General features: G+C 42.8%; 1 protein-coding gene across 4 annotated transcripts in view; it reads right to left on the reverse strand.

The window, feature by feature from the left end:
- cilk1 (ciliogenesis associated kinase 1) overlaps nt 1–22,076 on the reverse strand; it is a 47,625-nt gene that overhangs the window by 20,022 nt on the left and 5,527 nt on the right. For all 4 annotated transcript variants that reach the window (XM_033020683.1, XM_033020684.1, XM_033020685.1 and 1 more), the window contains 5 exons: nt 17,073–17,347; nt 14,293–14,347; nt 12,864–12,985; nt 4,623–4,702; nt 1,053–1,185 (listed from right to left, as the gene is read on the reverse strand). In XM_033020683.1, the coding sequence (XP_032876574.1) occupies nt 1,053–1,185; nt 4,623–4,702; nt 12,864–12,985; nt 14,293–14,347; nt 17,073–17,173 (491 nt within the window). In that variant the 5' untranslated portion in view covers nt 17,174–17,347. The remainder of the gene's footprint in view (nt 1–1,052; nt 1,186–4,622; nt 4,703–12,863; nt 12,986–14,292; nt 14,348–17,072; nt 17,348–22,076) is intronic.

Below are 22,076 nucleotides of genomic sequence, written 5' to 3' on the forward strand. Positions count from 1 at the left end.
AGCACCCGTAATCAAGATCAAACCCAGGTCTCTGGTGCTGTAAGGCAGCAACTCTACCTCTGCGCCACTCGAGTTGAGGGTTAGGGAGTAGTGCCAAGGTCAAAAATCAGAACTATGATTTATTGAAGGGTAGAGGCAACTTAAGAGGCAAAATGGCTTACTCCTCTTTATTTTCTTATGATCCTTGAACCTGCTAATATAAAAAAATTAAAACAGATGTCATCACGTTAATTTAATAGCAAAATGGAAAGTGCTGGAGTAACACAACAGGGTCAGGCAGCAACTATGGAAGGAATGGATAGGTGATGCTTTGGGTCGGGACCCTGCTTCAGACTCTGGAGAAGTAAAGTAAAACAAATGAAGAGACAATATAACAAAGGAGTATGAAGGAGGGTTCGACCCGAACTGTCACCTATCCATTCTCTCCACAGATGCTGCTTGACCTGCCGAGTTCCAGCACTTGTGTTTTGCTCAAGATTCAAGTATCTGCAGTTCCTCGAGACCCCAAAATAATATCTTCAGAACAATATGATCTGTTCACAGGGAGTAATAGGCCAAGGGGCTGGGGAGTGGAAGCATCAAATTGTGTGGTTAGAATTATTCTATCTACTTTTCATAAACTAGGTTTCCAAAAGTAATATTCTAGTATTTGTTAGGCTAATCCCCTCCACTTTTGACTGTACATGTATTCATGTTTAGCGTTTTTATAAGCTTTTACATTTTAATACGATACATTTTCTCGTAAACCAAATAGATCAAGGAACTGCAACCCTGAGAATTAAGCTTTTACTCGTTCCGGCAAGAATCAACTCACATGATGTTCATACACTAACTCCCTCAGTTTAAAAATAGTGCACTTACAAATAGCGTGCCAGATGACAGGATGTCATGTACAGATGTAAAATTCAAATATTTATAGTTCATATGGTGCACAATTCACAGCCGTCTTTGGCATGATATCAGGCCATATAAAGCCACCCTCATGTTGTAAATAACAAGCTGAAACGAAAGGCGTTCTTGTATTAACTGAGTAAATAACAAATCATTCTTACCATCTTGTAGATACATAATCAGTGTATGGGGGGCGAGATCGAATTTCACGAGCCAGGCCAAAATCTGCTATTTTTATAAGTTCGGGCCCCATACAAAGGAGGTTCTCTGGTTTCATGTCACGATGAAAGAATCCTGGATGAGAAATGTGCAAATCAAAAAAGCAATAGATAAAATAATATCCTGCAATAATACAGCTTCTTCCTTTACCATAATAATCAATGTTACAATCACTACTCTACTTTTCATACAGTTGCATCCATCTGCTTAACGTGACATCCAACAGCACATGGGAACATGATGCACGATCTGATAATCGTGTTCAGCAAGACAAACAGTGAACAGAATTTTAATTTTGGCAAGTTATTCAAATTATATTAACCACATTAGATTCAATGAATCTAAATCTAAATTAACCACATAAGAATTTCTTCTGTGTTTTGTATAAATTTCTATTTAATATTTTTGGACTTGACAAACATGAAGCGACAAAAACATGAAGCGCCGTTGCTTGCAACTCCGCCAGCGGCGCTTTCAAAACAACCCCTCCCCCACGCCGAGGCCGGGAGGGAGGGAGTGAGTGAGCGAGCAGGAGAACAGGATGCCCCCTTCTGCCGTCTGAAGTGTCTGCACCGCTCGGCCCCGCACCTTGCTGGTGGCTGGCAGAGGAGGGGAGGCGGTGGCGAGGAGATCCCAACTGCCTCCCCCTTGGGCGGTGGACAGGGACGGCCAAGCAGCGGGGCAATGATGCTGGTGTTGTCTGAGGAGCGCTGACCTTCCTTCCTCCCCACCTCCTGTCTCCCCTCTCCCCCTCCCCCCCCCCCCCCCCCGGTCTCTCTCCCTCTCTCCCCCCCCCCCCCCCCCGGTCTCTCCCCCCCCCCCCCCCGGTCTCTCTCCCCCCCCCCCGTCTGTCTGTCTCTCTCTCCCCCCCCCCCCCCTTTTATCCTGGGACCCCTCCTCTCAACCCCACACTGATCCCTATTCCCGCCTCTATTCAGTCCTCACTGACATCCCCTGTGCTCCCCTCCCCATCTACCCCCCTCCCATCTATTCATCCTGCAATGATCTCCCTATCTACCTCACATTGATTCTCCTGCCACCCCCCATTCATCCTGCACTGCTCCCACCCATCCATCCTGCACCGATCCCCCATCCATCCTGCAGTGATCCACCCATTCATCCTGTAGTGATGCCCCCCATTCATCCTGCACAGACCCTCCGATCCACACTGTACTGACCTCCCCCATTCATCCTGTACTGATTCCCCCTCATTCAAGAAGAATGGGGGGGGAATCAGTCTGATGAAAGGTCTCGACCCGAAACATTGCCTATTTCCTTCGCTCCATAGATGCTGCCTCACCCGCTGAGTTTCTCCAGCATTTTTGTCTACCCCATTCATCCTGTACTGATCCCCCCCCATTCATCCTGTACTGACCCCCCCCCATCCACCCTGCACTGATTCCCCCCCATCCATCCTGCACAGATCCCCCCCGTCCATCCCGTACTGATCCCCCCATTCAACCCCACTGACATCCCCCGCGCTCTCCCCTCACAATTGTATCTACTCCAACCAACACGCACTAATTCTCCAGCCTCAATCCATCCATTCCGCACCAATTGCCTTCTCAGACCCCCCCCCAAAATGTGTTTTAATTCCCAATGTTATTATTTGTTTTTAATCCATAAAGATGGATTAATAAAATTGTGAACACGTGAAACATTAAAACCGCAGTGTTCGATTGTCACTGCTACCGTTGACACGCTTTTACATAATTCATTTTACCGGCAAATCAATGCTCTTAATATGGAGTATCAGTACAGTAGTTATTTAATGAGCAATATTCACAACTATACGTTGGATTTATCCAGATTTTACTTTTACAGTCAGTCATATACATCACACATTTGGTCAGGAGATATTTCAGTTAAAATTTTTACATTAATTCTGAAGTGGGAATGATGGAAACAGCGTATATCAATAATCTTTTTTAAATCTGATGCGTACAAACTGGGTATCTTCATTGCTGTTCATAACACATACGTCTAATCTGAATGTTCGGTAATGTGGCGTTTTGACACCTTTAAACATATTACCAAAAGAACATTTGCTGCAGTTATGTCCTTTGACCATCTCTTGTCAGTTAGTGTGATGTTTAACCTGTCAGATGGGTATAGTCGGTTTTAACAGCTATTATCATAAAATGTAGTTTTGATATTTCCTTGCAACCTGTATATTTCGGTGTTGATAAATTATGTGGGAAGCGAGAGTGTTTCTGTACCAATAGCAATAACGACCCATGCTATGGCCATGTCATGATAATTTTCGGTCCTTCACAGAGAACATGCTTGTATCAAATCAATCTGTAGTGTGCATGGTTAAGCATATATGTTACCATGGTCCAGGATTTATTGACACAGGTTGATCATACGCTGAATAATCCAACCACATTTTTGTTTGGAAGTGGAAAGAAATAATAGAAATTGCATTCTTTGCAACGTGTAAAAAGAGTTGAGATACTGTATTATAATTTTGCTGCATGTCATTGTGGTATATATCATGTCTTGATTGGTGAATATGTTTAGTTTGTGACTTTATTTGAAGCAGAAATAATATGTGAATGCTTCATTGAGCATAATTCCGACTGGTAACTACGCACTTCGTCCGAGCACATTATCGTACGCGTCATGCAAGCCGTCTTAAATGACCACCTAAACTGTCATTTGGCAGCCTAAAAAACTGCCTAGGTTGCCAAATAACAGGGAAAAAAAAGTTAAGTGAGAGCCCCGAGTCAATATCCGCCTACGCGCCCATCTGACATGACAGAAGTTTGCTTTTATCCATGTTTGGACAAAGGCTACATTTAAACAGAGCTTCAGTGAATAGATTATTTGTGAGGGAGTACTGTTTGAGAGCATGGCTGTCAAACCCTTCCAACACTTAAAGCATGCTCAAATGTAGACTAATTAAAAGCTCTACCTCCCAAATACATGCTTTACAGAACAAAAGTATTCACTGTCTAAGGTCCAGTGGCATGTTTCATTAACAACCACCCTCATTACCAGAAATACTTAATTTTTAATGGAAGTGCAAAAATAACAACAAAAAAAGATAAAGTACTGGAGTAACTCAGTGTGTATGCAACATCCCCGGAGAACATGGATAGGTGTCCTTTCAGATTCAGACTTAAGAAGGGTCCTAACCCGAAAGGACACCTACCCGTGCTCTCTGGGATGTTGCCTGATCTGCTGAGTTACTCCAACACTGTGCTTTTTTTTTCAAATCGACATCTGCAATACCTTGTTACTGCATAAATAACTTGTATAGAAACCTCCAACTGTGGATTGAATTATATTAATAAACACATCAAAAAATCAAACGCATAACCAAATAGCAAAAATCAATACGCAAGCTCTGCCATACTGACAACCAGATCACACAAATTGCATTTTAGCAATGGACAAAATGGTTCAATTTTTTTACTCATTAAAATATTAATTTTAGTTTTCAAAGCTTGAAAAGTATTCTTAAATTCCTTGATCATTATTTTCCTCAAGTAATTTTGAATTCCTACCTTGTTTGTGGATAAAAGCCAAACCTTGAAGTATCTGATACATGATGTTTCTTATGGATGATTCGGGAAACAGGCGGTTCCTGAAATTAAAAATCTAGTGTAAGCTTCAACAAATAAAATATGCTATTATTCTGTTGCACTTAGGTGTTGCCCTATAAACATTAACCATGCCTACTAATATTGAGTAATTGTGTTATCCAAATAACCTTGACAGGGCACAGATTTGTTAATGGCAAAACTAAATGTTGAAGAATTCAAGACAGCAACAAGCTTCAGGAAAAAAAATTACAGATTAGCACTAAATTATGCAATTTTAAATCACCACTTAAGAACCTGAGCTAATTGTATGGAAATCCTTGGAAGTTGGTAGAAAAAGACGAAAAGGCGGTTAAAACAGCATTTAAAATCCTTCACTTTAAGTGATGCAAGGTCATGACTTTTTAAGGCATTATTTTTAAAATAAGAGTTTCCATTTCGGGGTATCACACTTAGAGAAGACGGTTACAGTTATAAAGTTGCGAGAACGAGAAAATATATTTTTAAGGTGGAGATTGTTAGATTCTTGATTAGTACAGGTGTCAGGGATTATGGGGAGAAGGCAAGAGAATGAGGTGGAGAGGGAAAGATAAATTTGATAGGCCAAATGGCCTAATTCTTCTCCTAGAACATGAACTTTCAGTTATATACATAGATTAAAAAGTTCTCCTTTTAAGGAGAAATTTCAATGATTAAAGAGGATTTGATACGTTCATTGAAAACATAGGATTTTGCTGGTAGTAAAAATGGTTTCTCCAAAGAATAACTAGAAATGTTAGATTAATGGCAATTGGCAAAGAAACTGACTAAAATAAAATGTTACACACTATGTTGCCACAGTCTGGTCGTAAAAAGTCTTCAAAACAGATTCAGTGATACTCATAACTGAATGAGGTAAATACTTGAAAAAGTATTTTTGGCAAAAAAAGGAAAGATTATAGAGTGGTATTAATTTGACTATTTTATTAGAGCATAAACACAGGCACAGGTGAAATAACAACCTTGTATTTTGTGACCCATATTACCAAATAATTATGGTGGCATCCAAAAATCATTTGTATACAGCAAAGCAATTTTAAACATATTTAACATAATGATCAATGTCACTGCATAAATTATAATAATTAAGTCATATTGTTTGTAAAACTTTCCATGCTATACATGTAATTACTTGCAAATACTCTTTCCAGTGATCACAGCATTCAGAGCATTATCAGCTCGATGAACATTATGGCATTTTATAGTGATTTGCTTGTAATCATGTATTAAAGATACTGAAATAATGGACTGTAGAAATGGTTTCACAAGCCTAGCCACCAAGCTTTCTGCTGACATAGCATGATTTAGGAATAGCAATTTAGGAATATTAAAATTCAAGTTACATTCAAAACCAAAGAATGGATCATAACTAGAAACTTTTGCCGTTTCAAAAAAAACAAGATTAGTAATTAATGGTGCGTTGTTCTGTAATCTTTACAACACATCAGAACAGGTTATTAATTATTAACCATATTGTAAAAGAGCTTCAGGAAACACACGAGCAATTGATAACAAAAATATTAATCGAGTACTTTTGCCAAATTCAAAATTGGTATTAAATGCTAACAGAACAAACTGTGTGTAGACCTCGTTGTTTTAGGTAGATTGAAACGATGAATAAGCAAAGGTAAAAATGTAAAGATTAGTGAGCTGAGAATTGTATAGGAGTCTGAATATGTTGTAATTCAAACAAATGATAAAACTATTTGCAAATAATTGTGTACGCCAGTGGATTTATAAGTGTTTAGATACTATTCATAATTGACAAATGAAAGTTGGAAATTCGTTATTGCAGGATGGAAGCCCCATGGGAAGAATAGTTGAACTGTGCCCGAGAGCAGACAGCTTGATTGAGTGTCGAGATTATCACATTAGTACGAGGATCGGGAACATTTTATACATTGGAACAGGGTGGTCCAGAAATTGATGAGGAAGTGGCAGTTAATAATCAGATATGAAGACAGATTGTAAAAGCCCCTACAGAGAAACAAAATAAAAAGTTAGCATAAGCATGTCAATCCTCTACTCGCTCCTTTGTTTTGTTGACATTGCTTAATTGTAGCTTAGAGATACAGTGCAGACACAGGCCCATCAACCCACCGAGTTCGCACCGACCAGCGATCCCAGCACACTAGGATCAATTTATAATTTTTACCGGTCAAATTAGCCTACAAACCTGTACGTCTTTGGAGTGTGGGAGGGAACCGGAGCTCCCAGGGAAAACATACAAACTCCGTAGACATCACCCGTAGTCAGGATCAAAACCGGGTCTCTGCCACTGCAAGGCAGCAACTCTACCCACATTGAGGGAAAGGTTATCTTAACACCATGTTACTAAGCTCTCTATCTCCTTCCCATGGGATCACGGAGACATGGCTCCAGGGTGACCAAGGCTGGGAGCTGAACATCCAGGGATATTCAATATTCAGGAGGGATAGAGAGAAAGGAAAAGGAGGTGGGGTAGCGTTGCTGATTAGAGAGGAGATTAACACAATGGAAAGGAAGGACATTAGTTTGCAGGATGTGGAATCGGTATGGGTAGAGCTGCGAAACACTAAGGGGCAGAAAACGCTGGTGGGTGTTGTGTACAGGCCACCTAACAGTAGTAGTGAAGTTGGAGATGGTATCAAACAGGAAATTAGAAATGCGTGCGACAAACGCAAAACCGTTATAATGGGTGACTTCAATCTACATATAGATTGGGTGAATCAAATTGGCAGGGGTGCTGAGGAAGAGGATTTTTTGGAATGTATGCGGGATAGTTATCTAAATCAACATGCAGAGGAACCAACGAGAGAGCAGGCTATTTTAGACTGGGTATTGTGTAATGAGGAAGGATTAGTTAGCAGTCGTTGTACGTGCCCCCTTGGGCAAGAGTGACCATAATATGGTTGAGTTCTTCATTAGGATGGAGAGTGACATTGTTAATTCAGAAACAATGGTTCTGAACTTAAAGAAAGGTAACTTTGAGGGTATGAGACGTGAATTGGCCAAGATTGACTGGCAATTAATTCTAAAAGGGTTGACGGTGGATATGCAATGGAAGACATTTAAAGACTGCATGGATGAACTACAAAAATTGTTCATCCCAGTTTGGCAAAAGAATAAATCAGGGAAGGAAGTGCATCCGTGGATAACAAGGGAAATCAGGGATAGTATCAAAGCGAAGGATGATGCGTACAAATTAGCCAGAAAAAGCAGCATACCGGGGGACTGGGAGAAATTCAGAGACCAGCAGAGAAGGACAAAGGGCTTAATTAGGAAAGGAAAAATAGATTATGAAAGAAAACTGGCAGGGAACATAAAAACTGACTGCAAAAGTTTTTATAGATATGTGAAAAGAAAGAGATTAGTTAAAACAAATGTAGGTCCCTTGCAGTCAGAAACAGGTGAGTTGATCATGGGGGACAAGGATATGGCGGACCAATTGAATAACTACTTTGGTTCCGTCTTCACTAAGGAAGACATAAATAATCTGCCGGAAATAGCAGGGGACCGCGGGTCAAAGGAGTTGGAGGAATTGAGTGAAATCCAGGTTAGCCGGGAAGTGGTGTTGGGTAAATTAAATGGATTAAAGGCCGATAAATCCCCAGGGCCAGATAGGCTGCATCGCAGAGTACTTAAGGAAGTAGCTCCAGAAATAGTGGATGCATTAGTAATAATCTTTCAAAACGCTTTAGATTCTGGAGTAGTTCCTGAGGATTGGCGGGTAGCAAACGTAACCCCACATTTTAAGAAGGGAGGGAGAGAGAAAACGGGGAATTACAGACCAGTTAGTCTAACATCGGTAGTGGGGAAACTGCTAGAGTCAGTTATTAAAGATGGGATAGCAGCACATTTGGAAAGTGGTGAAATCATTGGACAAAGTCAGCATGGATTTACAAAAGGTAAATCATGTCTGACGAATCTTATAGAATTTTTCGAGGATGTAACTAGTAGCGTGGATAGGGGAGAACCAGTGGATGTGGTGTATCTGGACTTCCAGAAGGCTTTCGACAAGGTCCCACATAAGAGATTAGTTTACAAACTTAAAGCACACGGCATTGGGGGTTCAGTATTGATGTGGATAGAGAACTGGCTGGCAAACAGGAAGCAAAGAGTAGGAGTAAACGGGTCCTTTTCACAATGGCAGGCAGTGACTAGTGGGGTACCGCAAGGCTCAGTGCTGGGACCCCAGCTATTTACAATATATATTAATGATCTGGATGAGGGAATTGAAGGCAATATCTCCAAGTTTGCGGATGACACTAAGCTGGGGGGCAGTGTTAGCTGTGAGGAGGATGCTAGGAGACTGCAAGGTGACTTGGATAGGCTGGGTGAGTGGGCAAATGTTTGGCAGATGCAGTATAATGTGGATAAATGTGAGGTTATCCATTTTGGTGGCAAAAACAGGAAAGCAGACTATTATCTAAATGGTGGCCGACTAGGAAAAGGGGAGATGCAGCGAGACCTGGGTGTCATGGTACACCAGTCATTGAAAGTGGGCATGCAGGTGCAGCAGGCAGTGAAGAAAGCGAATGGTATGTTAACTTTCATCGCAAAAGGATTTGAGTATAGGAGCAGGGAGTTTCTACTGCAGTTGTACAGGGTCTTGGTGAGACCACACCTGGAGTATTGCGTACAGTTTTGGTCTCCAAATCTGAGGAAGGACATTATTGCCATAGAGGGAGTGCAGAGAAGGTTCACCAGACTGATTCCTGGGATGTCAGGACTGTCTTATGAAGAAAGACTGGATAGACTTGGTTTATACTCTCTAGAATTTAGGAGATTGAGAGGGGATCTTATAGAAACTTACAAAATTCTTAAGGGGTTGGACAGGCTAGATGCAGGAAGATTGCTCCCGATGTTGGTCCAGGACAAGGGGTCACAGCTTAAGGATAAGGGGGAAATCCTTTAAAACCGAGATGAGAAGAACTTTTTTCACACAGAGTGGTGAATCTCTGGAACTCCCTGCCACAGAGGGTAGTCGAGGCCAGTTCATTGGCCATATTTAAGAGGGAGTTAGATGTGGCCCTTGTGGCTAAGGGGATCAGAGGGTATGGAGAGAAGGCAGGTACAGGATACTGAGTTGGATGATCAGCCATGATCATATTGAATGGCGGTGCAGGCTCGAAGGGCCGAATGGCCTACTCCTGCACCTAATTTCTATGTTTCTATACTTCATTTTGCCATTGCTAGAGTTCCAGCCCACTAAGCTGGCATCATCTGCAAACTTGTAAATGGAGTAAGAGTAGAATTTATACTCTACTGGTCGGTTGGGGGCATTGCGAGTCGGATGCCCTGCCAGCAGCGTGTTCGTTAATTCAACTTTAGTTTTTTTTAGTGTGTCCAAGTGTTTGTTTCGGTGTCTCTCAGTATGTCTTATGTGGGGGAGGGGGGGGGGGGGGGGGCTAAGGGGGAAAACTGATTTTCAGTCACTTCCTCTTGGAGGGGCGACTTTTTCCATGTCGCTTCTCTGCCTCCCCTCTCGTGGCCTAACAGCTTGGATTGGAGCAGCATTTCCCAGAGTCGGGTCCAGAGCTTCAGCAGCGGGCGCGGCGTGGGCTTTTTCATTGCAGAGCGGGGCAAACCCTTGTCGGGGGTCGCCACAGAGTAGTGCTCCGATCGCTGGCCTGGTGACTTTGATATCATGGGGCTGTGGTCTGCAGAGCTTCTAGCACAGGGCGTGTCGTGGACTTCCTATCCGGAGCCTGGGATCCCTTGTCGTGGATCGCTGGAGAAGAGCTGACCACCAGCCTGCGGCCTATAACATCCTGAAGCCGCGGTCTCCAGTAGGAAATTGGCACTCCGCGGAGTGTGTTCGACCGTCCCGACGTCGGAGTTTCACAAACAAGAATGTGCATGTGGCAATAAATGTGAACTTGAACTATACACTATACACCTTTTACCGGTGTTCAGAATTATCATGGAGGATGTTTTAATGCCTATCCTTTCTGACAGTCTATGGATCAGGAAATTGAGAATCCAATTGCAGAGAGGGGTGCTGATTCCTCAGACCAGGAATTTGGCCATGACTATGGTTGGAATTTGGTGCTGAATACAGACCTATAGTCAATAAATAGGAGACCGGTGCAGCGAACCTTGTTATCCAGATGTTTCAAGGATGAGTGTCGGGCCAGGGAAATTACATCTGCTCTGGGGCTGTTCAGCATTTGGCAAATTGCAGTGGATCAGGGCTCCTGCGCCATGACCAGCTCCTCAAAGCACTTCATGATGCTCAACTTGGAGCCAATGGACGTTAGTCTGACATTTTGTTTAAGCACTGGAACGATTATGGTTGTCAAATGTGTGGCATCCTCAGGATGGACGAAGGAGAGGTTAAGGGCCGGGTCAGTTGTTCGCCACAGGTTCAGTCCAATGAAGACTGATCCAATGGCTGCAAAGTCGACCATGGGGACATATGCTCCAAAGACTGTTGGGGTAGGTATCATCATTCCACTAACCCTCTGTTCAAAGAGCATGGAATGCATTAAGCTAGTTAGGGGAGGGATGCATTGTTGCTATAAATACTGCCTGACATCACATTGCCATGCCATGATTGGCGGGTGCCTGGTCAACTTTTCACTTGGCATTCTTAATGGTTTTGGAAAGATCATATATAGCTTTGGTCAGGTTAGAATCACCTGACCAGAGTTCCAGATCCCCACTATACTTCAGGCAAGATTTTTTTTCTCGAACTATTCTCCAACACTCCCATCCGTTAACTTAAATCCATGAGCTCCAGTTATTAACCTCTGTCCACACACTTATGTGAACAAGGTGGCCAAGGTTGGTGAATTACAAACTTTTCATCCACCACACCCCCCCACCCCCAACTTTATTCAGGAGGACAATCAATGGACAAAACCCATGTGCTACACAAGTACACAAAAATGAATTGCAAACAGCCCCACACGAAGCTTGTGAACAAAGTGACTGATCTGACTCACGGTGGATTTCCAAGCTTATCCAAACAGTTATCAGGGTCAGTTCTGTTCTGATAAACCTGATAAAAAGTTAATTGAGTATGCAACTAAACTATCTGCAAATACACATCACTATATAACAGGACTAAAATACCAACTATAGCTTCAATTAGCTCTTCATATCAAATTTTAAACTAGGGCTGTTTTGTCCAGCAAGACAAAGAACTACAGACAAAGATTCTTGGTTGTTAATCACAATTGACACCAACAGTAGTCAATAGAATAGAGCCGCATAGCGTGGAAACAGGCCTTGAGCTCAACTTGCCCCATCTACACTCGTCCCTGCTTTTGGACCATATCCCTCCAAACCTATGCTATCCACATACCTGTTTAATTAATTTTTTTTAAGATGCAATAGTACCTGCCTCAACAACTTCCTTCTGCAGCTCGTTCCATACACCCACCACCTTGTGTGTAAAACATTTACCTCTCAGGTTCCCATTAAATCCCCCCCCTCCCACTCAACCTAATGTCCTCTGGTTCTCAGTTCCACTACTTTGGGCAAAAGATTGAGTTTACCCGATTTATTCCCCTCATGATTTTGTATACCTTGATGAGATCACCCTCCTGTGCACTAAGGAATGAAGGTCAAGCCTGCTCAACTTCTCCCTATAGCTCAGTCCCTAGAGTCCTGGCAACATACAGGTAAATCTTCTCTGAACACTTTCAAGCTTGACAACATCCTTCCTATAATATGGTGACCAAACCTGAATGCAATGCTCTAAATGTGGCCTCACCAATATCTTGTACAACTGTAACATGACCTCCCAACTTCTGTACTCCATACTCTGACTGATGAGTCTTCGAGCAAATAATTCTGAGCTTTTATAAAGCTGAATGTATTTATTTGACATGCACAAATAAACTAAATGCTTAAGTCCACTTTGAGGATTTATTGTATCTGAAAAATGCTTACATATTGAGTTAGAGTCAAGAATGAAACTACTTTATTTAAAAATAAAAGTACATTTGACTTCTACACCTTGATACACATTATAATGGAAGCAAGGAATGCACTGCAAAATCTATTTGACCAGTTAAAATATTATTGGAATTACCGTTCAGTTTGAGTACCATTCTTAAAGAAAATATTATCAATCACTACACCCAGCATGTTCAATTACATAAAGCCTGTTAGCAGATCTACAAGCTCATTTCAGATGCACGTGACTAAATATGATAAGATTAAGTCCTGTATTACCTGTCCCTCATAAGTTGATAGAGATTTTCCTTCATATATTCAAACACGAAATAGAGGTGATCATTTTCTCTTACAACTTCTTTCAACTTGATTACATTTGCATGGTTTAATTTCTTCAGTGACTGGAATGAGGCAATAAGATTTGTATTAAAGAAAAGCTCAATTTCTATACAACCTAATAAAGCATCTTAAGGGCCTGTCCCACTTACGCGATTTTTTTCGGCGACTTGCCGGCACCCGTCATAGTGGCAGCAGGTCGCCGTAAATAGTCAAAATGTTGAAAATCCAGTGGCGACCAGAAAAAGGTACGACTCTTTGGATGACTACTCACGACAATATTCGGTGACCTGCTGCGACTATGACGGGTGCCGGCAAGTCGACGAAAAAAGGACAGGCCTTTTACTGAGGAAATGGTATAGTCGTAAAGGGAAACAAATAGCAGGCTAACAACCTGGCATGGCTAGGAACAAAGCTCTACCAAGTTAAATGGTAAAGCCCTATTAAAATAATCTTGTACACACTCCATTTGATAATTGACCAGTGAGTATTAATGACATACAATTTGGAGACCCAATTTTAATTGATCTCCAGTCTGAGCCAAACTTATTTTGTTTGAAGTGTCCAGACGGTGACATTGAAACATAGTAGGGAGCATGTATTCTCATTGCATCAGGAATCCATTTTCAGAACATGTAATAGCATTCAATCACTCTTAAGAGAATTGACAGGATGAATATACGACAGCATGAAATTGGATCGGACAATTATACGGTATGAACCAAAATTAGAATGATCGAGGAATTACAAAACAGGAACTGAATAGAATAAAACTTAATGGATCACCCACATTCCACCATTCAACGAGGTTGCAGCTGGTCTGCAATCTACCCAAAATTAAGCTCCTGATATCCATCAAATGTATTTTATTATTAAAAAACTATCGAAGGGGGGAGGGAATAGACAAATCTTCAAAGGATAAAAGTTTTTTAGTTTTAGTCACAGCGAGGAAACAGGACCTTTGGCCGATATGGACCATCAATCACCCGCCATGTTATCCCACTTTCAGATCCTACACACCAGGGACAATTCACAGAAGCCAATTCACCTACACACACGCATTTGAAATGTAGGAGGAAATCGGAACACGCAGAGAAAACCCATGCGGAAACTCCGCACAAACAGCACCCAGTCAGGAGTGAACCCGGGTTGCTGGTGCTGTGAGGCAGCAACTCTACCAGCTGCATCACTATGAAGACACAGGTGTCACAAAACTCTCATCTTAATGTTCACAGCAGGATAACGCACTGAAATGTACAATGATTCGTTTTCCATCTCAGTACAAGACATCTTTATGAAAGCCTTTTGAGTTCCATGATAAAGAACAATTTATTCCAAAACGATAAAAGCGTGGCACAAAATTAAAACCCACCTTGACTTCTCTGAGATTCATACATTCATCCCAAGAATAGAACTTCCTCTTCATTCTATTGAAGAAAAGCATAAATTGAACAAGTTAAAAAAGTGTTGCATTGCTTTATTTAAGAAAAAGGAAACACATCTGTTTACTTCAAAATACCTATAAGTATGGTCTTAGTTTATTATAGACAATAAAGTATTTTCCTCCCACCAATCCAAAAGGGACACATAAAATATAAGCATTGTACATTTAAAAAAAGATGATAGCTAGGATTAAATTGTTGCACATAACATGTGCGCACTCTTGGGGAAACTGCCGTGGTGTGAATACAACCAACAAGTCTGGGCAAGTGGTATAATTCACATCACACTTAGAGGTGGGACTGGTGACCCTTGAGTCAACAGAAGCACGTTCAATGTTAACTGAGCCAAGGTTTAACAAAAATAAAGCATTATACATCATAAACATTTTTACCTTGCGTAATATACAAACAAATAAAGATGACAACTTTCTCCATACTGCGGGTAACATCAGGAGGAAAAAAAAACAAAGACTTGAATGCATGGTAATTAATCACCACTTAAAACTGTACGGTTAGTTTAGTTTAGAGAAACAGGGTAGAAACAGGCCCTTCCGGCCCAGAGTCCACACCAATCGCCGCACACTAACACTATCCTATACACATTGGGGACAATTTACAATTTTACCAAAGCCAATTATCCTATAAAAACCTCAACGCCTTTGGATTGTGGGAAGAAAACGGAGCACCCGGAGAAAACCCATGCAGGTCACGAGGAGAATGTACAAACTCCGTGCAGACAGTACCCAATGTCAGGATCGAACCTGTGTCTGTGGCGCTGTAAGGCAGCAACCGTACCATTGCGCCACTGTGCCACCCCTTATAAGGTATTTGAACTTCTACCAAACTTCTTTGCATGATAAAATCTTCAACACGAGAATGTGCATGGCGGATTCCTGAGAAACTGTATGGCCAGCATATACCAAATGCTGCAATGCATTATTTTTCATTTCCACGAAAGATTATGACATGTAGCATATGTTGATTTCCAAACTAAATACACCCATGTGTTTTTTAAAATACAAGTTGTGTACCAAAAGTTGCAAAGTTCATTTGCAGCATCACAATCATAGTTAAGTAATGCTTCTACCAGTACTTTGGGTTGCTTGCAAGAATATGCCTTACAGCACCAGAGACCCAGGTTCGGTCCTGACTTCGGGTGGTGTTCTGTGCGGAGTTTGCACATTCTCCTTGAGCTCCTTTTTCGACCAGTGATCTGCAGATCAGAGCTCCCGGAGAAAACCATGCGGTCAAGGGGTGCACAAATTCCATACAGACAGCACCCGTGGTCAGGATCAAGCCAGAGTCTCTGGCGCTGTATGGCAGCAACTCTACCACTGCTGCTCGTATTTGTGGAGAGATAGAAAATGTTTAGCTCCGTGTTCTACACCCAACTGCTCTTCATAGCCCATTGCCTTTTTCACTTCAAACTCGTGTTTTTTTTTAAATATAGGTTATGGTCATGAGGCAAAGGAGACACCCAATGGAAAGGAAAAGGAACTAATGCCCCCTATAATCTTTGTTGCAAGGTTTTAAACTAAATAGAAGTTTAGTTTGACAATTAATAACAATTAACAATATAATAGTTAACAAATTGAAAATGTATGGATGAAGTTAAAGGGAGGGAGACTGCAGGAGAAGTTATTGAAGTAGACAATAGGTGCAGGAGTAGGCCATTCGGCCCTTCGAGCCAGCACCGTCATTCAATGTGATCATGGCTGATCATCCACAATCCGTACCCGTTCCTGCCTTCTCTTCATATCCCTTAACTCCGCTATCCCTAAGAGCTCTATTTAACTCGCGTAATAGAACAGAAAGTTTAAGAAAGGTATAATAGTCTAAGGTCATGCAAAATTGGAACCAGTGAGTCGAGGAGTGGTGAATACCAAACTAAAGGCGTTATATTTGAATACCCTCAGTATACAGAACAAGTGGATGAGCTTGTAGTGCAGTTAGAAATTGGTCGGTACAACGCTGTGGGCATCAGAGACCTGGAGGATCGGATCTGGGAGCTGAGTTTCCAAGGTTACAAAAAGACAGACAGTGGGCAGAAGGGGCGGGATAGCTCTGCCAGTCAGGAATGAAATTCAGTCCTCAGCAAGAGGTGACATAGGATCAGAAGATGTAGAGTCCTTGTGGGTAGCATTAAGAAACGACAAGGGTAAAAAGACCCTGGTGGGAGTTATTTACAGGCCTCAGTACAGTGGCCAGGATGTAGCGTACAAATTACATCACGAGATGTAACCGGTTTAAAGGAAAGCAATGTTACAGTGATCCTGGGGGATTTCACTGCCACGGCAGATATGAAGGCCAAGTCATTGGGTATTTTTAAGGCGGACCTTGATAGACTTTTGATTAGTATGGGTGCCAGGGGTTATGGGGAGAAGGGAGCAGAATGGAGTTGAGGGGGAAAGATAGATCTGCCATGATTGAATGGTGGAATAGACACAACGGGCCAAATGGCCTAATTCAGCTCCCATGACTTATGAACTTATGAGCCGAGGCCCAAAGCAGTTTTGATGAAAACTATAGTAATAGTGCAAATAATGTTAGGACCTAACTTTGAAGGGTCTCATTCTGCTCTGGAATCATATTCAGCTTTACACTCAAACTGTGAACCACTTTGCATGGACTGCATATCTTTATTACAACATACCAGTATTGAAGGAAAATTGAAGTTTGAAAACTGCAAGGGCATAGATTCATCACTTACTTTTTAATGGCCACCAGTTCACCCGAATCAACACATCTTCCCATGAGAACAGAGCCATATGTTCCATCGCCAAGTTGTTTCATAGTAGTGTAACGATTCATGCCAATGCGCAAACGAAATACTTGCAGCCGACACTGAAATATACCCAAGGTTCCTTCCTCAGAGGCGAGCAACTGTTCACCCAGAATCTTCTGTTACTGCAGCAACAATTGATGTAGCCATTCGCATCGAGGTCTATACCAGTTACGACAGGCATATTTTGGAGATGGTATCACCTGCACATTGATTTTAAAAAATAAATGAAAAGTAGAGATTTATATTTAAAAATTCCATTGGCATTCAGAAAATTCCTCTGTAGAAAGACAGATTAAGTCACATCCAATGACATTCTTTAGAAAATAAAACTGATGAAGGTGATGTAGTTGTTAAAAGATGAAAAATAAATATGAAAGTTAGTGCTTCTTCAGATGCAATGTTTCAACTTTAGAGATACAGCGTGGAAACCGGTCCTTCAGCCCACCAAGTCCATGCTGACCAGCCATCATCCCATACACTAGCACTATCCTACACGCTGGGGATCATTTACAATTTACAGAAGTCAATTAACCGACAAACCTACATGCCTTGTGGGAGGAAACTGGCGATCCCTGAGAAAACCCACGCCGTCTCAGGGAGAACATACATACGCCGCACACACAGCACCCGTAGTCAGGATCGAGTCCAGTCTCTGGTACTGTAAGACTGCAACTCTACCGCTGCGCCAATGTGACGCCCATGTTCTTCAGCTGCTTACATTATCAAGCCTTAGTGTCTTTTCCACTATATTTAGAAAGTCAAAAGCTCTGGTCAACATTCACCAAAATCACATTGAACCAGTCAATTCCCTCACTGGCATTTGTTGCAACCTTCAGTGGCCAAAACAGCCACTATATACAATTTCATTTCATCAATTACACATTAAGTGTCTGATATTTGACTGAGAATGAATACATGCAAAACTTAATTCACTATACAAAATTCTATATTATAAGTCACGGAATAATTCACAGGCAATTTAGCCCATGCTAACAAGTGGGTATCTGTCCTTATTAATCCCATTTTCCAGCTCTTGGCCTGTAACTTTCAATGCAGAGGTGACACGAGTGCATGTCCAGACATTTCTTCTATGCTGTCAGTGACTTTACTCCCACCACTCTTCCCAGCAGTAATAATAATAATAATAAATTTTATTTATGGGCGCCTTTCAAGAGTCTCAAGGACACCTTACAAAAATTTAACAAGTAGAGGAAAAACATGTAAGGGGAATGAAATAAATAGTAGAGACATGATTAGTACACAAATTAAAGACAGAATTCAATTCAAAACACAATATGAGGCAATTCAAGCACAGATGAAAAGGGAGGGGGACGTGAGGCTAAGGATAGGCAGAGGTGAAGAGATGGGTCTTGAGGCGGGACTGGAAGATGGTGAGGGACACGGAATTGCGGATCAGTTGGGGGAGGGAGTTCCAGAGCCTGGGAGCTGCCCTGGAGAAGGCTCTGTCCCCAAAACTGCGGAGGTTGGACTTGTGAAATTTAGCAGTGTATTTATTGTAGGTATTCACTGCTGTCGAAGGCCCCTCCCCTGCCTAAGATCCCATCAATCTCCAGCCCCCTATTCTAAATCTATGTTGTTTACTTTTATTCACCCATAACAAGAGCAAAAAAAAATCCAGCAGTTTACCCTATTGATACCCTTCATTACTTGAAACCTCAATCATGTCTGCCTGCGACCTCCTCCACTCAAGGGAAAATGGACCTTGCCTCTCCACACTCTCTTCATAACAGAAACACTTAATCTCAGGCAACAGTCATAGAGCCAGTGTGGAAATAGGTCCTCCACCCCAACTTGCCCACACAGTCCAACATGTCTCAAGACAAAAATCACCAACCTGAATGACTACCGTCCGGCTGCCTTAACACCAATAACCATGAAGTGCTTTGAAAGGTTGGTCCTCTCCCACATCAAATCCAGCATCCCTGCCTCACTGGATTCATCAATTTGCATACAGGGCAAATAGATCCACAGAGGATGCCATCTCTCTGGCTCTTCACACTGTCCTGACTCACCTGGAGAGACAGGGCACGTACGTGAGGATGCATTTCATAGACTACGGCTCTGCCTTCAACACGGTCATCACCACCAAGCTCACCACCAAACTCCACTAGCTAGGCCTCAGCTCGCCGATATGCGACTGGATCCTGAATTTCCTGACGGAGCGACGGCAGGCAGTGAGACTGGGCCCGCACCTGTCCTCCACTATCACCCTGAGTACCGGCACACCACAGGGCTGTGTACTGAGCCCCATGCTCTACTCCCTCTTCACACACGACTGTGTTCCTGCATTCGCCACTAACACCATTGTCAAGTTTTCAGAAGACACAAAGGTGATCAGGCTGATCGCCAACAGTGATGTAACACACTACAGAGCGGAGGTGCAGAACCTGGCGGACTGGTGCTCACGTAACAACTTGTCACTAAACACCTCCAAGACTAAGGAGCTGATCATCAACTTCAGACGGTCACATAATGGGGAATACGCTCCAATCTTTATCAATGGGGACAGTGTGTAGAGAGTGTCCAGCTTCAGATTTCTGGGCACACACATTTTGGAAGACCTCACATGGTCCACCAACACCGCTGCACTGGTCAAGAAGGCACAGCTACGACTGTTCTTCCTGAGAACACTGAAAAAGACTGGTCTGTCCCAACAGCTGCTGACAACCTTCTACCGCTGCACCACAGAGAGCATACTAACATATGGCATCTCTGTCTGGAATCTCAGCTGCACGGAGGCGGAGAGGAGAGCTCTTCAGCGGGTCGTCCACAGAGCGCAGAAGATAATTGGGACACAGCTACCAGCCTTGGAGGGCATCCACAATACACGGTGCCTCAGGAAGGCCATCAGCATCCCTCACACCCTTGCAATAGTCTGTTCGAACTTCTACCATCTGGCAGACGTTACAAGGCCTTCTACGCCCGCACCTCCAGACTTAGGAACAGCTTCATCCCCAGAGCTATAGCTGCTCTGAACCGGTCCTGCTGAGTGATACCCACCCCCCCCCCCCCCCCCCCCCACACCACCCCATGAGCTATCTCCCTCGGATGGTCACATCGCACATCGACCCGGCACAGACCTATTTGCATTTTATACTGCTTTAACTGTTTTTTAATCTTGTTTCTCTGGGTGTCTAAATTTTTAGCTAATTAAGTTATTACATCGGATGGAAGTTGCATTCCAAATCTCGTTGTACCTCTGTGCAATGACAATAAAGATATTATTATTATTGTCATTATTATTATTTACACTCGTCCCACTTGGCCGCTTTAGGCCCATATCCCTCGTGTCGTGGCAACCGTCAAGTCGTGGCAACATGCCTGTAAATCTTCTCTGCACCCTTTCCAACTTATTATCTTTCCTATAACATGGTGCCCAGGACTCAACACAATACTATAAATGCGGCCTCATCAACATCTATACAACTATAACATGACCTTCCAACTTCTATACTCATCTGAGTGAATCAACTTTACAACTTCTCCAGCACGATCACAGCATGGTGACCAGGGAAGAGATTATTGCTCAAACTATATTGCACAAACTAACATCAAATGGTACCAAACACCATATTGGAAGCTCGATTCAATTTCAATTACAATAATCTGCAGTCTGAGAAGGGTTCTAAGCCAAAAAGTCACCCATCCTTTTTTACTGGAATGCACGCACCCCCCCCCCCCCGGGCCTGAGGCAGTCCCTCTCCCCTGCTGCAGGACGCCCCCACCTGAAGCAGTCCCGTCCCCAGCTTCAGGATGCTCCCCACCAGTCCCCGCCTGAAGCCGGTGGGGAGCGGCAGCGGCAGGCCACGACAGCGATAGGCAGTGATCGGCCAGCAGTGGCAGGGGTAGGCAGCGATAGGCCACGGATGTGCTCTCCCCCCCCCCCCCCACCGGCCCCGCCTGAAGCAGTCTTCCTCCCCCGCGTGCAGAACACTCCCCCCCTCGCCCCGCTTGAAGCCCAACGCTTCCCCTCCCCAGCTACAGAACGCAACAAGAGATGCAACACATACACACCTCCCCTCCCACACCCCCCTTCCGTCTCCTCTCACACATGAAGAGGAGTGGTAGGGAGTGCTGGGGGATGAGGGTAAATGAGCCGCGCCTGCGCAGTTAGGGGCCTATGGGTGAGTGGTGGAATATTGCGTTAGGGAAACGGGCGAGTGGTGGAAAATTGCATTGGGGAATGGGTTGTGTTGGGGTACCAGGCCTCCCATGTGACTGGGACCCAACGGGCCCCACTTAGACTAGTTTAGCATTAAAATCACATCCACTCAATTGGTATAGAAGTCAGACCTCGTGCATTAAAAGGAAAAAAAATAATAGGCCATTGAATCATATGTGAAATGCATTTCGTTGTTTCTGTACTGTACACTGACAATGACAATTAAAATTGAATCTGAATCTGAATGCAGATTCATTAACCATTAGCCTCATTAATAATGAAAAAATACACTGCTTACAAAAAGAGCATATGATTAAAGAAAATTTATACACAGTGACCAGGAAGGTGAGAATACCGTAACTCTGGTTCCGATGCTTATTACTGTTGTAAAACTCCTGTAACAATTTCACCTCCTCACATTGCTGCCTACCCTTCAATATACTTTGACTAGCTTATTTGTCTCGACAATTCCAATCGAAAATTCAAAACTTAGCAGCAATGGACTCAAAGGGGTAGGAAATGGTATGCTGATTCTCTTAAGTAAAATTCCATGCCATATTGGCTGCAAGTGCTGCCTTTGTCTGCAAAATGAAAAAAAATTAAGAAATCCCAAAGAACCCTTTTAACTGGCACCAAATGAGGGATCGCCAGTTTCACTTCAAAGCCACCATGTTAAACATCATTACAAATGGATTTATGTTCTGTCCCAGTCCATTTGAAACAGTCATCAATGCGGTCTCAAAAAT

This window comes from Amblyraja radiata, chromosome 5 (genome assembly GCF_010909765.2).
Source record: "Amblyraja radiata isolate CabotCenter1 chromosome 5, sAmbRad1.1.pri, whole genome shotgun sequence".
Taxonomy (NCBI): Eukaryota; Metazoa; Chordata; class Chondrichthyes; order Rajiformes; family Rajidae; genus Amblyraja; species Amblyraja radiata.